General features: G+C 44.1%; 2 protein-coding genes across 3 annotated transcripts; one reads left to right on the plus strand and one right to left on the minus strand.

Annotated features, from left to right (window-relative positions):
* Positions 1 to 1,206: 1,206 nt before the first annotated feature.
* oxsm (3-oxoacyl-ACP synthase, mitochondrial) lies at positions 1,207 to 3,856 on the minus strand. The gene is made up of 2 exons (XM_018750330.1): positions 2,452 to 3,856; positions 1,207 to 1,972 (listed from the first exon to the last, which is right to left on the minus strand). The coding sequence occupies exons 1-2, from the start codon at positions 3,432 to 3,434 to the stop codon at positions 1,570 to 1,572; spliced, it is 1,386 nt and encodes a 461-aa protein (XP_018605846.1). The 5' UTR covers positions 3,435 to 3,856; the 3' UTR covers positions 1,207 to 1,569.
* Positions 3,857 to 4,111: 255 nt separating this feature from the next.
* Positions 4,112 to 12,507, plus strand: ngly1 (N-glycanase 1). Of its 2 annotated transcripts, none has more exons than XM_018750217.2 (12): positions 4,112 to 4,299; positions 5,533 to 5,647; positions 6,089 to 6,301; positions 6,639 to 6,801; positions 9,171 to 9,390; positions 9,542 to 9,663; positions 9,776 to 9,921; positions 10,248 to 10,358; positions 10,680 to 10,850; positions 11,087 to 11,275; positions 11,856 to 12,033; positions 12,253 to 12,507. In XM_018750217.2, exons 1-12 carry the CDS (start codon positions 4,199 to 4,201, stop codon positions 12,426 to 12,428), a joined length of 1,905 nt encoding a protein of 634 aa, XP_018605733.1. In that variant the 5' UTR covers positions 4,112 to 4,198; the 3' UTR covers positions 12,429 to 12,507. The 2 variants fall into 2 exon arrangements, with proteins under 2 accessions (XP_018605733.1, XP_018605734.1); XM_018750218.2 differs by having other exon boundaries at positions 11,090 to 11,275.
* Positions 12,508 to 13,790: the final 1,283 nt, after the last annotated feature.

Here is a 13,790-nt window from a genome sequence, read left to right on the forward strand (position 1 = left end):
TTTAAATTCCTACAAAATGTCAGCACGGATTAGTCACCGAACGCATTAATATGTCAGTGTAACCCGGTGAGATGATTCTTTTTGAAAGGTTGATGTATGATATTGGTTTAATACAACGGCCTTGCCCATGGTTGCCAGATTCTGCAGTAAAATCAAAGGCAATTGACAGTCAATCCATTGGCGCTGAAACGGTTCTGTATGAAATCAACCTATGGAGTTGGAAGTCTACTTAGAAGATTCGTGGAAAGCTTAGGAGTACATTGCTCTTATTTATAGTGTTTTCAGAAGAGATGAGACATTAATGTATATTCATATGGAACATATATATATATATTATATGCATATATATGCACCCTGATTGTTTTAAACTGAGGATTTACCTGTTTTATTATTCATCTCACACACCAGTGGAATTACAAAGAGATACATGCTCTGATACAGAAGTGTAAACTGTGCACTTTGTCAGCATGGTGCTAGAAGCTCCGTTGACGTGGGAGATCCCTGCAGTGAGGAAAATAAGAAGGTGCAATTGTCATGCATACACACATACTCAAGTGTCTGCATAAATGCATGGTTTTTAAATCCATGATCTGACGGGCTTTGCCTTTGACCTTCGGTTCTTTTCCTGGCCACACGTGCTGCGTGTGTGTGTGTGTTAGTTACAGCCTTTTGCTCCAACCTCCTCTCTTTATTATGAATCAAGCATAATCATTTCTGTTTTTTTTTTTTTTTTCTTTTTACATTTTCATTTGTAAATAATCTGGTGGATTTGAAGATAGCATGCTATCTTGCCATGTATTGAAAAAAACCCCGCAGTACAGTTTTCACCATTGCTGTATTTTAGAGAAAACAGCACAGACAATTAATTATTAACTGAAGCAATTAAGTCAGGGGAATGGGCTGGAATGAAAACGAACAAACAAATGGTCCCACCAGGAATTGAATGCAACACCCCTTCTCTGCACTAAATGCAGATGGAAAAAACATAACAGTGCAGAGGCTAATTTACAGCACAGCGTGTACATTCCCACCATGGAAATAAATTTAACATGGAAGGAAGTGAGCTGAGTTTTTAATAACATACATTAGCTTGCTGAAGAAACACGGGCTATTTTGAACTAGATAACTTCTGAGCAGCTTCAGACAACTTCCCTTTTTCTCAAGACACCCACAGGTTTTCAATAAACATGACAAAAAAAGACAGAAGGACCCAGCGGTAGTTAAAGAACCTTGTATTGTTATTTATTTGACGATTTAAAGTATTGCACAACGCTGCTTGTGGAGACGCACGGTTACCAACAAGTTGTCAGGTTTTGTCACCATGAGCAATAAAAAAATACCGTATTGAATGTGACCAGTTGAAGTAGGAAAAAACTGTAATAGTGCTGCCATCTACTGCCCGAATACAGTGTCTTCCAGCACTCAGAGTCAGCTGGAGCTGCTTTAATTTCACAATTTTGTTCTCTCCTGGACACTTTATTCAGCTAATCTTAATCAATGGTGCATGAATGGACTCCGGTTCCTGGTTCTGTGGGATGACTATAGGTTATGAGAAAGCAATGCTGCTGCTCATATGCTGCCGAGGCACAGAGAAGCATTGGTGCCCCCGAACCCAAATGAGTTGGTGAGGGCGATGCGCCGGCCCTCAGTCCTCCACCTCTGGGCAACGCAGGGAACGTAGTTGAGGTCAAACTCCGGGTCGGTGCGGTCCAAGTTCAGCGTAGGAGGCAGGGTTGCATGGAAGCAGGCCAAGGCGGTGAAGGCTGCCTCCAGGGCGCCGGCTGCCCCCAGGAGGTGCCCCGTGGCACCCTTGGTGGAGGACACGGCTAGTGAATAGGCATGCTGCTGGAAGAGCCTCTTGATGGCGGTGTTCTCAGCAGCATCCCCTAACGGTGTGGAGGTGGCGTGTGCATTCACATAGCTCACGTTTTCGGGTTTCACACCAGCGTCATGGAGGGCTGCAGACATGCACCTGGAAAAGTTAAAGTAGGGGCATCAATCTCGTACCAGCTCAGATCTTCCCCGGCTAGATATCTGTATCATTTGGTGTCGTGTCTAACATTTCTCTGCTGAAAACACGGGTGTCAGTCAGTGGGGGGGGGTTTCACATCACATGACCAGTTCAGGTCAAATTCTATACAGGTCAAAGGTCAGGAGTACGCACTAACAAGAAATGGTGCCTCCAGATTAACATCCGCATTCTTCTAAGACAGCTCTTCTAGTGGACTGTTTTTCCACACACACTGAAATTACCAGAGCCACGAGAATGGACCAAATATGATGAAGTGCTCAAGTTTCACTTAAGTTTGAATGCATCCGCATTGTACGCAAAATAAGTGATCTTCCTCCACAGTATTTTGCAGAGAATGAATTGTCTTGTGTATGAGGACTGCAGAGCAATTTCTGCTGAGATTTATGACTGGACAGCTGTTAGTTACTAACTGTCAGTACCTGAATGCTCCGTCTCCATCAGCGCTGGGTGCAGTGATGTGGCAAGCATCCCCCGAAAGTCCATAACCCAGCACCTCGGCATATATCCTGGCACCCCTGGCCACCGCTCGCCCATGTTCCTCCAGCACCATCACAGCAGCACCCTCTCCCATGACAAAGCCCTCCCTCTCTGGGTGGAAGGGTCGTGAGGCCAGCCTGGGGCTGGCATTCCAGCTGGTGCTGAGGGCGCGAGCCCTGGCAAACCCGGCGATAGCCAGAGGCCCAACGCAGGCCTCCGTCCCACCGGCTACCATGGCCTCCGCATCCCCGTGAGCGATGAACCTAGCAGCATCACCAATGGCGTGAGCCCCTGTCGTGCAGGCCGTGGACACCGCGTGGTTGGGGCCTTTCAAGCCGTGGCGGATGCTGATGTGCCCGGCTGCCATGTTTACCAGGATCCTCGGTACAAAGAAAGGACTGACCTTGCCGTAGCCCTTGCCCTGAAACAGCGCGGCTGTTCGTGCGATCTCATCCAGGGGCACCATGCCCATTCCCATGGCCACCCCTGTGGAAAGCTGCTCCGCAAGGCTTGTCGGGTACCAACCGGAGTCTTTAAGTGCCAGTTCCGTTGCGGCGAGTGCCATGACAGTGGCTGGGGCCACGGCGGCGATCTCTCCTCGGGAAGCAAACGCCTCTGCTTTAAACTCGCCCGGACCATCCCCCCTGGGGACGAGAGCTGCCACTCTGCAGGGAATGCTGCTGTACTCCTCCGAGTCCAGGGCCACGATCCCTCCCTCGCCGCGGACCAATCGGTCCCAGGGGATCGCGGTCCCGGTGCCGAGGGGGGTGACGAGTCCGATGCCAGTAATCGCCACCCTTCTCCATGAGCCTTCGCTGCGTTCCCTCACCGGCTGCTTCAGACACGTACAGGCCTTTGCTGTCAGTTTAGCTCCTGCTGAATTTCCCAGCAACTTTTGCCAACATGATAATAACAGGACATGCATGCTGGCTTCCACAAGCAACTAAATCTGCCTGCAAATTAACAAACTTGTCCCTGGAATATTATTTACAACCACAGTATCAGTATGTTTACAGCTAGGCCCCACTAAATGAAGGCAAATCCTTAGAAGCAAACATTAACCGCAAATAAACAATAAAATAACTAAGTATCTATCTGCTATGCAAGTTGCAAAACACTGACAATATAATCACGTCAAGTCTGGGAAGCTGGACGTGCTGGCAGCTTCTCGCTGAAGCAGGGAGTTTTAACAATCCTTCTACATAACTAGAAGAAGCACATACCAAGCACGGAGAGCAAAGGTGATTCCTGTTTTGGTCGGTGTACAAATTTTACGCTCATGCCAAGGAGCGCTGAACTTATAACCTTCCGTCTGTCATGTTTCAGCCCTTAAGCGTGTGAAGGGGACCAGAGTTGGTCCCGATAGGACCCCATTTTTCCGCCTGTACCGTTGCGTGGAATATTAACTTTCAAAATAAAACAGTCTTCATTTTAAAAAAATTCTTGATAATAGTAATTTGTGGTAAAAAAATATAAGACATATTGGGTGTAAAGACGTGCTCATTTTCTTCAGGCACGCCGTGGGCAGCTCAGTGAACTGGTCAGTTGTGTTGAGGCTGGGCATGGAGGGGAAACGCCTCACTTCTCTTTCCGGAAGCGGAAGTTGAAGGTTGACGGCTGCTTACGCTCTGTCTCATCCTCGGCTTCAGCCTCTGGGAGTTTTGTCTTGAGGATAAAGGGCAAAGGAGGATGAACGAGTCCCCTGGACTTAGTGCACTGTGCGAAAATTCCAGCGAGGTCTTCTTAGACGCCTCTAAACTGCTGCTTACTTATGCGGACAACATACTGAGGTAATGTCCAGCTGCTCCGGCTGAGTGAGGCGGCAGCTCCTAATGCAGTGTCATTGGGACAGAGAGAGAGGGCAGTCAGTCGGCGTAGTAGTAGTACTACTAGTGTGCTAACTGTTTTACTTTAAACACAACTGAACTTGAATTTAGTTTTTACCTTTTAAACATGACTGAGTGTGAACATGAAATATCGTTTTGGTGACAAACTTGAATCCGGCGGGATAGATGATCATGCCATGGCATGGTGAGCTGTTACGTGTAACCTATCATTATGATCATCATGTAAAAGCTGCAATCATCGGTGGAAAAATCTGTGCAGTGGCAAAAGGCAAGAATTTGGGAGGAAATTAATTCCCCCAGAGATTACTTCTATTCAGTGGCTCTCCGTTATTTTCATCATGAACATGTATATTTACATTTACGTTTATTTATTTAGCAGACACTTTTTTCCCAAAACGATTTAATGAACTAGTTTTATCAGCCCACACACCTTATTATTCACCGCAGTGACTCACACTGCTAGATACACTACTTCCTCCGGGTCACTCATCCATACATCAGTGGAACACACTCTCTCTTTGTCACCCACATACTATGGGTGAATCTGGACAGCATGTCTCTGGACTATGAGAGGAAACCAGAGCACCAGGAGGAAACTCACACAGACATGGTGCTGTGAGACAATCATGTGTAACAAAAACTGTAAACATGTTCAAGATGGACAGCAAATTTGACAAATTGTTTTACTAGGTCATGTTTGTCTATGCAGTTCTTACTGCAGGTTGTCGCCAGTCTGTCACAAATACATTATCTACTGTTTTTAACTGCTGTTATTTGGGCTCAGATCACATGCCAATGTTTAAACCTGGCTGCCTGTGGAATATAAGTCTTAAATCTCAGTCTTCTCCCTCTATACAAAGATGCATGGCATGAAAGGCATGATTATGTCAAGTATAAAATTTACTTTTCACCTTTAACAAGTCATTAATGTAACTGAACTAAAAATGTCGATCGACTTCAGAAAAGTTCACCCATTTATATAGCAGAGTATTTTTTTACTGTATCAATTCAGAGTGAATACCTTGATCAAGGGAAATACAGAGGGAGTGTGGATTTAAACCTTAAGATTGCAGGATGACGGCTCTCACCATATCTGCTTCTATGTCATGTTATTGTCATATTTTCAATAAACAAGTGCTTAACACAACAGTGGGCTGTTTCTCTCTGCTGGCGAAGGAACCCAAATGAAGAGAAGTACAGGTCAATACGGATTGGTAATCCTACCTTTTCCACCAGGCTGCTCCCCATCAGAGGAGCAGTTGAATGCTTGTTTGAGATGGGCTTCGAAGAGGTAATGTTTATAGTTTTTCTACGTAACAATATACTCAAGGCTTGCTTTTCTGATACATTTGGGTGTTATGCTTAGATGTAATACCCTAACAGCTCCTATTGTACTATTGAGCATCTGTAAAATTGCCAGCATAATTTTGAGACTGCTTTATTTCCACATATACAAGATTGCACTCTCACTTCAAGCATCAATAATTGGGAACACACAGAAGTAGTTTGCTTTTACTAAGAGTAAGTTTTTAGTGGTACTGCCTGTTCATATTTCTGTTACTATACGTTTCAATATCTGAAAGTTAAAAGGAGAAAAAAAACCTGAACATTTTTCTGAGCAATGAGACTAATTTAGCATATAATTTTTTAAATTTAAGAACATTTAAGAATATGAGTTAACCCATCCTCATAAATCACAAAGCTGTATACCATAACAAGAATTACATTCCAGGCAGAAACGCATCTAGTGTTCCCGAAGACCGCTTCTGTGGAGCAACTGCGGCGGATCCGGGAGTCCATCGCAGCAAAGAGGGACCAGAGGCTTGCAGCTGGGCAGACCACCTCATGCCTCCAGGCCACTGCATCCCAGCAGCCACCTAGAGCAACATCAGACCCTGTGGCCCCGCCCCTTTCTGCTGCTCAGACTGCCGAAATCATCACTCAGGTAATTTGTAGAATTGGTTTTAAGTAGCCAGGTCTTATTTTGGGTTCTTATTAACAGTCTTTCTGATGTTACTTAGAAATCATTCACTCTTTAATTTTTCTGTCATTACTGATGGGAGATACATTGAAGGACTTGTATGGGTATTAAAGATATGAAGTCACTCTGTGATTCTTTATATTTTGCCATTCCTGTTTTGCAGTCTAGAAAGAAAAATAGGTGGAGAGATATTAAAAATTAAAAAAAAAAAAAAAATGCATGACCAGTTTGCAGGAAGTTTGCAGTTCATCCTTCATGACACTGGAACATTTTGCTGTTTCTGCAATTTTGCCCTTGGTAGAAGAATACCATGAGGTTCCTGAAGACACTGCAGGCTAACAGCCAGCATGTGCTGGTGTATGAGAGCCCCGCTCTGCAGCAGAAAGCACTAGCCTGCATTCCTCACCAACAGTTGAGGGTTGCAGCTCAAGATAAGCTAGAACAAGCCAGGAAAGCAGATTCAGGTAAAACTCGATCCTGTGAAGAAACACACACACACACACACACACACACACACTATCTGAAACTGCTTGTCCCAAATGGGGTCGCGGTGAGCCAGAGCCTAACCCGGCAAGACAGGGCGCAAAGCTGGAGGGGGAGGGGACACACCCAGGACAGGACACCAGTCCATCGCAAGACACCCCAAGCAGGACTTGAACCCCAGACCCGCCAGAGAGCGGGACCTGGCCAAATCCGCTGTGCCACTGCACCCCCCTGCAAAGAAACAGTGAAATGAAATATATATGTGTACACAGCTGTATATAGTAAAACCCTGCTGAAAGTTGCTCCATTTAGCCTGGGCTCTCCTCTAGCTATTTTGTTATAATGTGCATGCCAGTGGAACCCAGGACTACTGTGCTGTCTCACACCACGGTAAGGACAATGTCTGATAAATACCACTTATTTTTGGCTCCATTCCATGTGTGTTGAAGCGCTGTAGTTTCATTGCTGCAAAGTGGCACCTGCAGCTCATTATTCACAGTTCAGCTGTACAACACGCTTCACTCTCCATGTGTCTGTTTAGCTAAGCAACACAAATGGAGTGAATGAGGTGCTGTTGTCCATGTACGCTGTCTCACAAGAAAACAAGATCATGAGTTTCAAATTGAGCCATGCGTAAGGATGGGTATGGCGAGGGACATGCAGCTGTTGTGTCAATCTCTCACGAAAGTAGTACAGGCTGCTGAGTGTGTTCCAGCATGTTGCTACAGTAAAAATCACCCAACAAAAGTTCATTCTTGTTCTGCTGTATTTGTATTTTCACCCGTTTTCATCTAATATAATGACCAGTTAGTGCTCTTCAGTAAGCTGTCCATGGTCTAGGAATGTAGCCTGAGCGCTAACCAGGGTATTACTGTACCCATTGTGGACATTTGTAGATTTTACCAGATGATTTATAGATGATTAAGGCAATAAAGTTGTGTTTTTTTTTTTTTTGTTTTTTTTTAAACACATTTCCTGGTTTCAGTTTCTCATTTGTTGATTTGTGTTAGTTTCTTGTGAAGGGCAGGATTTCCTCTGTTCACGTTTGAGCCTCTGAATTCTCCTTACCTTTTCTTACTCCACAGTTTGCAGCTGGCCTTTTTGTCTGTTGCACTGTATGAAATATGAGTTTTATTCTTAGGCAAAAATGGGAAGAATAACTTGCAATGTTCTTTCTTGCCAGTTTCCATATATCTATGTTCACATGTTCTCAGTTTCTGACTTGTGACCAAATGTTGAGCCAATACTTTGAATAGTTATCCTTCCTATTTTCATATTTGTTCCGGAGCCATGAGCAAATGTTGACAATATTGTAGTATGAAACCATTAATGCATTAAATACTATCAGTTTGTTCCCAAGCCCAAAAAACAATTCATTTCGAGCTTTAAAATTTTTAAAAAATCTTATTGACTTAATAACATAGTAAACAATTAATTAAAATGGGCAGACATGATGGCACAGTAGCCAGCATTGCTATCTCATAGCACCTGAATGGGGCAAGAGGATGAGAGTTGTGTCCCTGCTTAGTCACTGTGGAGTTTGCATGTTCCCTCTATGTTTGTTTGAATTTCCTCCAAAAGACATGTTTTGCCACCTTTGCAGGGGTGGTGTGAGTGATTTTTCTCACAGAGATTTATATACCGTGATTATCCTTATTAAACACAGTAATAAAATACTTGCATATAAAAATCAGTAATAAATTGCAATTCATATTTTATTTAGACCAGAAGGGCTGCTGGCTGATATTAACTGTGATGGAGTAAAGGGGGGGGACATAACAAATTTTAATACATTTCAATAATGGCACAATCGGAGCACTCCTTCTTCCACCATGGTCCAATAAACACACACATTGTCTGAAACCGCTTGTCCTAAGTGGGGATGCGGACCGGAGCCTAACCCAGTAACGCAGTGCACAAGGCTGGAGGGGGAGGGGACACGCCCATGATGGGATACCAGTCCGTCGCAAGGCACCTCAAGCGGCGTTCAAACCTCAGACCCACTGGAGAGCAGGACCCAGTCAAACCCACTGTGCCACCACACCCCCTGGTCCAATAAACAAGTGAGGCAATTCCACTCATGCCACCAACTGGATCCTCCCAGATATACCAACCCACTAGACAGTTACGGAGAATACTGAGCTGGGCTGACAATACCCACATTCTTCTCACTGACTGGCTGTCATTCCACCCACGCCTCTGCGATCACATCTTCAAGCTCTGATTTTTATTGTGTTGTGGAAGTCATATTATAATGGAAAGGTCATTGTAAGGTGGAAAATATGTATTCTGATGCCATCACAATGTGAGGATTTACTGTACAGTTTTTTTCCTCCCTTCCTGGTGGAAGAATGTAATCTGATGGAGGAAGATCTTCTGATGCTGGAACTGCTGAGGTGGTTCAAAGAAGAGTTCTTCACCTGGGTCAACTGCCTCCCCTGTAGCAACTGTGGGGGAGAGACCCAGTCCTCAGGATCTCTGAGCCCCTCTGCCGATGATTTGTGTTGGGATGCTCACCGTGTGGAAAACCATCATTGCCAAAGCTGCCAGCTCTCTACCAGGTTCCCCAGGTACAGTGTTAGTGTGGTAACATCATACTTCAATGGGGACTTAGGTTTTCCAAGTTGCAGAACCTTTGGGTTTTTCTGTCAATAATCTCTCACAGGTACGTCTTCAAAACTCTACATTCATAAGAGGTTTAACCTTTGTCTTTTGCAACAGGTACAACAATTCAGAAAAGCTGCTGGAGACCAGGAAAGGGCGATGTGGGGAATGGGCAAACTGCTTCACCCTATGCTGCAGAGCCTTAGGTTTGGAGGCCAGGTACATCTGGGACAGCACAGGTATGTTCTGACAGGACAGATTTTTGTGTGTCTGTCTCTGGTTTTTTTGAGACATACAGTGACTGATACATTTCTTCTTGATAACTCTGTTTTTCTTCCCTTTCTTCCCCAGACCATGTTTGGACAGAGGTGTACTCCATTTCACAGCGGCGCTGGCTACACTGTGACCCCTGTGAGAATGTATGTGACCAGCCACTCCTCTATGAGGTTGGCTGGGCCAAAAAGCTCAGCTACATCTTTGCTTTCTCCAAGGATCAGGTAATGGACAGTTCTGTAGGAATCATTTTATTTTTCTGCCATTATAAACAGCATCTTCAACTGAACCAACAAGTATTAAGTTGATACAAGTTTTAAAATTATGGATTGAAAAGTGTGGAGATACATCCTTTCTGGAACTGGATTTCTGATAAAAATAGTGTTTCACATTCCTGAAGTGGAGATATTCTGTCAGCCAGATACTTGTCCAACTTCGGAGCATGCGCCCGGTGTTGATGAAACTGAGCTCTGTTGTACTTGGTATACTTCATAACAGCAGCCGGAGAGTGTTGACCAGTACACTTAGCATGTGTGGGTCATTCTGGCAGGTGGTGGACGTCACATGGAGGTACTCCTGTAAGCACAAAGAGGTTCTGTCTCGGCGGACGCAGGTCCAGGAGGGGTGGTTGATGCAGACTGTGAATGGGCTCAACTCTGTGGTACGTACTGCCAAAGACACCAGGTGCAGATCCATCATTGGTCGACACTGCAGAGTAGGCCCCCTGCTGAATTACCTCTCTATTTGTAATAAAAAGGTCATAATAATGATGGAATTAATTTTGGTGCCCATCACTGTATTTGAATATTAAGTTTGAGTATTTGTGCCTCATTTGTTGCCAGAATAAGGGCACTGACTAATTTAAACAGTAATAGTATCCTAACTGTGATAACGGAGCAGACTGTGTAATAACACCCTGTTTTTGCCAGGGTAACTGTGATAGTTGAGCACCGACATATCAATAACTGTGATGTCTATTCAGAGGCAGCAGTCTCTCAGCCCAGAGAGGAGGAAGGAGCTGCAGGAGAGGTTGCTGATGGAGCTGGTGGAGTTCATTTCCCCCAAAGCTCCCAAGCCAGGCGAGCTGGGGGGCCGAACCTCTGGATCCCTAGCGTGGAGGACAGCCCGGGGGGAGACAGGTGACACTAGCTTGGTGAGAAGCTGCTCCACGGGCTCGCGCTGCATTGGTCATATTTGAAATTGCGCAGTTTCATATCAGACTTTTTTTCTTTTGAAGTACCTTTTAATATTGCTTTAATTGTTTCAGCAAGCAAAATTGTTCCTAGGTTTATTCGTTAATTTTTAAAAAATTATAATTCATATTTCTTCATTAAGATTATAAAGAATTTCCAGCTTTATATACATTGACATTTTTTGATTTCTTTCCAGAAGGCAGAGGAGTTTGTGTTTGTTCCAACGGAAGCTGAGAAGAGAACCAAGGTGTTTCACCTCCGGTACAGCGTGACGAAAGACTGCTACTTCCGAGTCTCCAATGGCCAGGAAGAGCTGCAGGGCTGGGAACAGGGCACCTGGAGGAGGGAGGCTGTCTTCCGGAAAGTGGAAGATGACTGGCAGATGGTGAGCATCTTTTTTCCCCACCCATTTAGAATTACTGCGTTAGTTAATTTTAGAGCTCCCTGTTAGGTTAGAAAGGTATGTGGCTGGCGAAACCAGGGATTTTTCACATCAACAACCTAGTTAATGTTTAGCAAGTTAGGCCTACACTTGAATCAATAATGAAATGCTTATAGATGTTTCCCTAGGGATGGTCACACCAGTTTCAGGCACCAGTTAGAAACTAATTTTAAAACATTATAGTAAGACAAAACACATTTTTCAGGAAAACCTTACCTGCTGTTTAAATTTGGAGTGAAAATAACATATAAGATCAGTTGTAGTAAGTACATGTTTGCACTACAGACTATAGCAAACTTTTTATGGAGAGCCTGGATTCTTTTATCATTATTTAGCCAACCCTTTATCCAAAGGGGCTTGCAGTGTTCATTTTTTGATTGGGTTTTACTAGAGATAATCAGGGTAAGTACCTTACTCAAAGATACAATAAAAGTAGACTTGAGTAAGACTTGAACTATCAAACTTCAGATTACAACCATAAATTCTGCACTAACTTACCAGCACTTGCACTTCCTATGTCTAGGTTTACATTTCTCGGACTGAGGGTTCTTCCTCAGGGAAGATCAGCTGGAAGTTTGACTGCCAACCTGTTGGACTGAAGATCAAGACGGTGTCCGTCAGAGCCAGCAGTCAGACCTTTCATTCCGGCAGTGTCATTTGGAGAATGCACTCGGGGCAGGACACGATAGAGTTCTCAGGAGGTGTGACTGTGTAATCAAAAGAATGCCAGGGCTCCAGTGTCTTTAAGGAATCACTACATGCCTTTGGGGTTTTAAAATCTATGTATATGAAAAAATGTCACAGTACTCTGGACAGTAAAACTTACCAGTCTGTAGATGGTAGTACTAAAATGTTAATGTTGAAGTCTCCCCTTTTGCTAGCTTAAGTTTCCTTCTCTTTTTTTTTTTTTTCCTCTGCAGACAGTAAAATGCACTCTGCTCCGAGTTTATCTGGCTCCACAGAGCTGATTGTGGAAGCGGAGCTCAGTGGAGGTGATGGACTGTCATCATGGCAACATTCGCAGCTCTTTAGGTGCAGTCTGAAAGAACCGGAGTCGTCCTCATTTGAGATCCTCATAGACATGGTGGAAGCTTGATGAGAGGTTTTGTTGTACAGATGCTCCTTGACTTACGATGGTTTGACTTATAATTTTTCGACTTTACAACGGTGAGCTGGTGATGGACATTCAGTAGAAACCGTACTTTGAATTTTGATTTTTATCCCGGGCAATTGATCTGTGGTGCGATACTCTTTCGCAATGCTAAGCAGCGGCAGCAATCAGCATCTCCCAGTCTGCCACGCGGTCACTATACAGATACCCCCCTGAATCTACGTTGTGTTTTGTGCATCCATAATGTCACAGAAACACCCACCTGTGTCTCCTGCTACTGGTGGGTCGAAGAAGAGGAGAGCAATCACTCTTGAGGAGAAACTCAAGATAATTGCCGAGCATGAAGGCGCCAAGCCCGTAATGGCTATCACACGTATGCTAGACTGTGATGTTCGGTAGGTTAGCTGTATTAAATGCATTTTCGACTTACGATACTTTCAACCTATGGTGAGTTTCGTGGAACGTAACCCCATCGTAAGTTGGGGACCACCTGTATGTAGAAGTGCACAGTACCACTCTTGGACCTCATGTTGATTAAGGGGGGGGGGGGGGGGGGGTGGTAATTTCAGGTTGGAATTGAATTGTTCTTATTTACAAGAACAGAATTCTGAATTGCAGAAATGTCTGTGGGTTAATATTGCCTTATGGTTATTGGGAACACTTTTGTGGATATCTGCAGCTCATATCTGCATGGCTCTTCAGCTGGTGGACCTGGGGTCTGAGTCCAACCTCCAAGAGATTTTCCAGCTTTCCTTACACTACTGAGAGTTCAGATTTACATGAGTTGAGGCATGGCAGTAATCAAGATGGATTATTTGCCCAGCTAGGAAAAATCTCACAGTCGTCCCTTTGAGACTTTCACTGAATCGCCCTGTTCTCCAGTTTTCCAGCTTGGGCTAGGGACATTGCAACCTGTGAAGCCAGAAGCCTCAGAACCCAGGTCACAGAAAGATGGCACTGACATTAAAGGGCTCAGTTTACGAGTAACACCCAAGGCATTTGTATCATTAAAAAATTGTGAAATTTTCAGACTTGGGTAATCTGGAGTGTAGCCTGATCCAAAATAGTAACTGGCAAACAGTAAGCTGATTCAAAGAAATGCTATCTAGATGCCTTGCGGTATGTACCTTTTATTGTTGTATAAATGGATTTTTGTATTACATCAAGGGAATTGTGAACAGATGTATGATTTAGTTCTTAGGAGCATTATGGACACTTCAGTCCATTTGCATCCTCAACATTTGTGTAGTAATACTTTACAGGTAAACGTTTCTTTAAAAATTCTGTATGGATTTAGTTACGGATTCCAGTGTATAATTGGAAGGAAGATCAGTGGTATGTACAGAA

The sequence above is a fragment of the Scleropages formosus genome, chromosome 23 (genome assembly GCF_900964775.1).
Source record: "Scleropages formosus chromosome 23, fSclFor1.1, whole genome shotgun sequence".
In the NCBI taxonomy this organism is placed as follows: Eukaryota; Metazoa; Chordata; class Actinopteri; order Osteoglossiformes; family Osteoglossidae; genus Scleropages; species Scleropages formosus.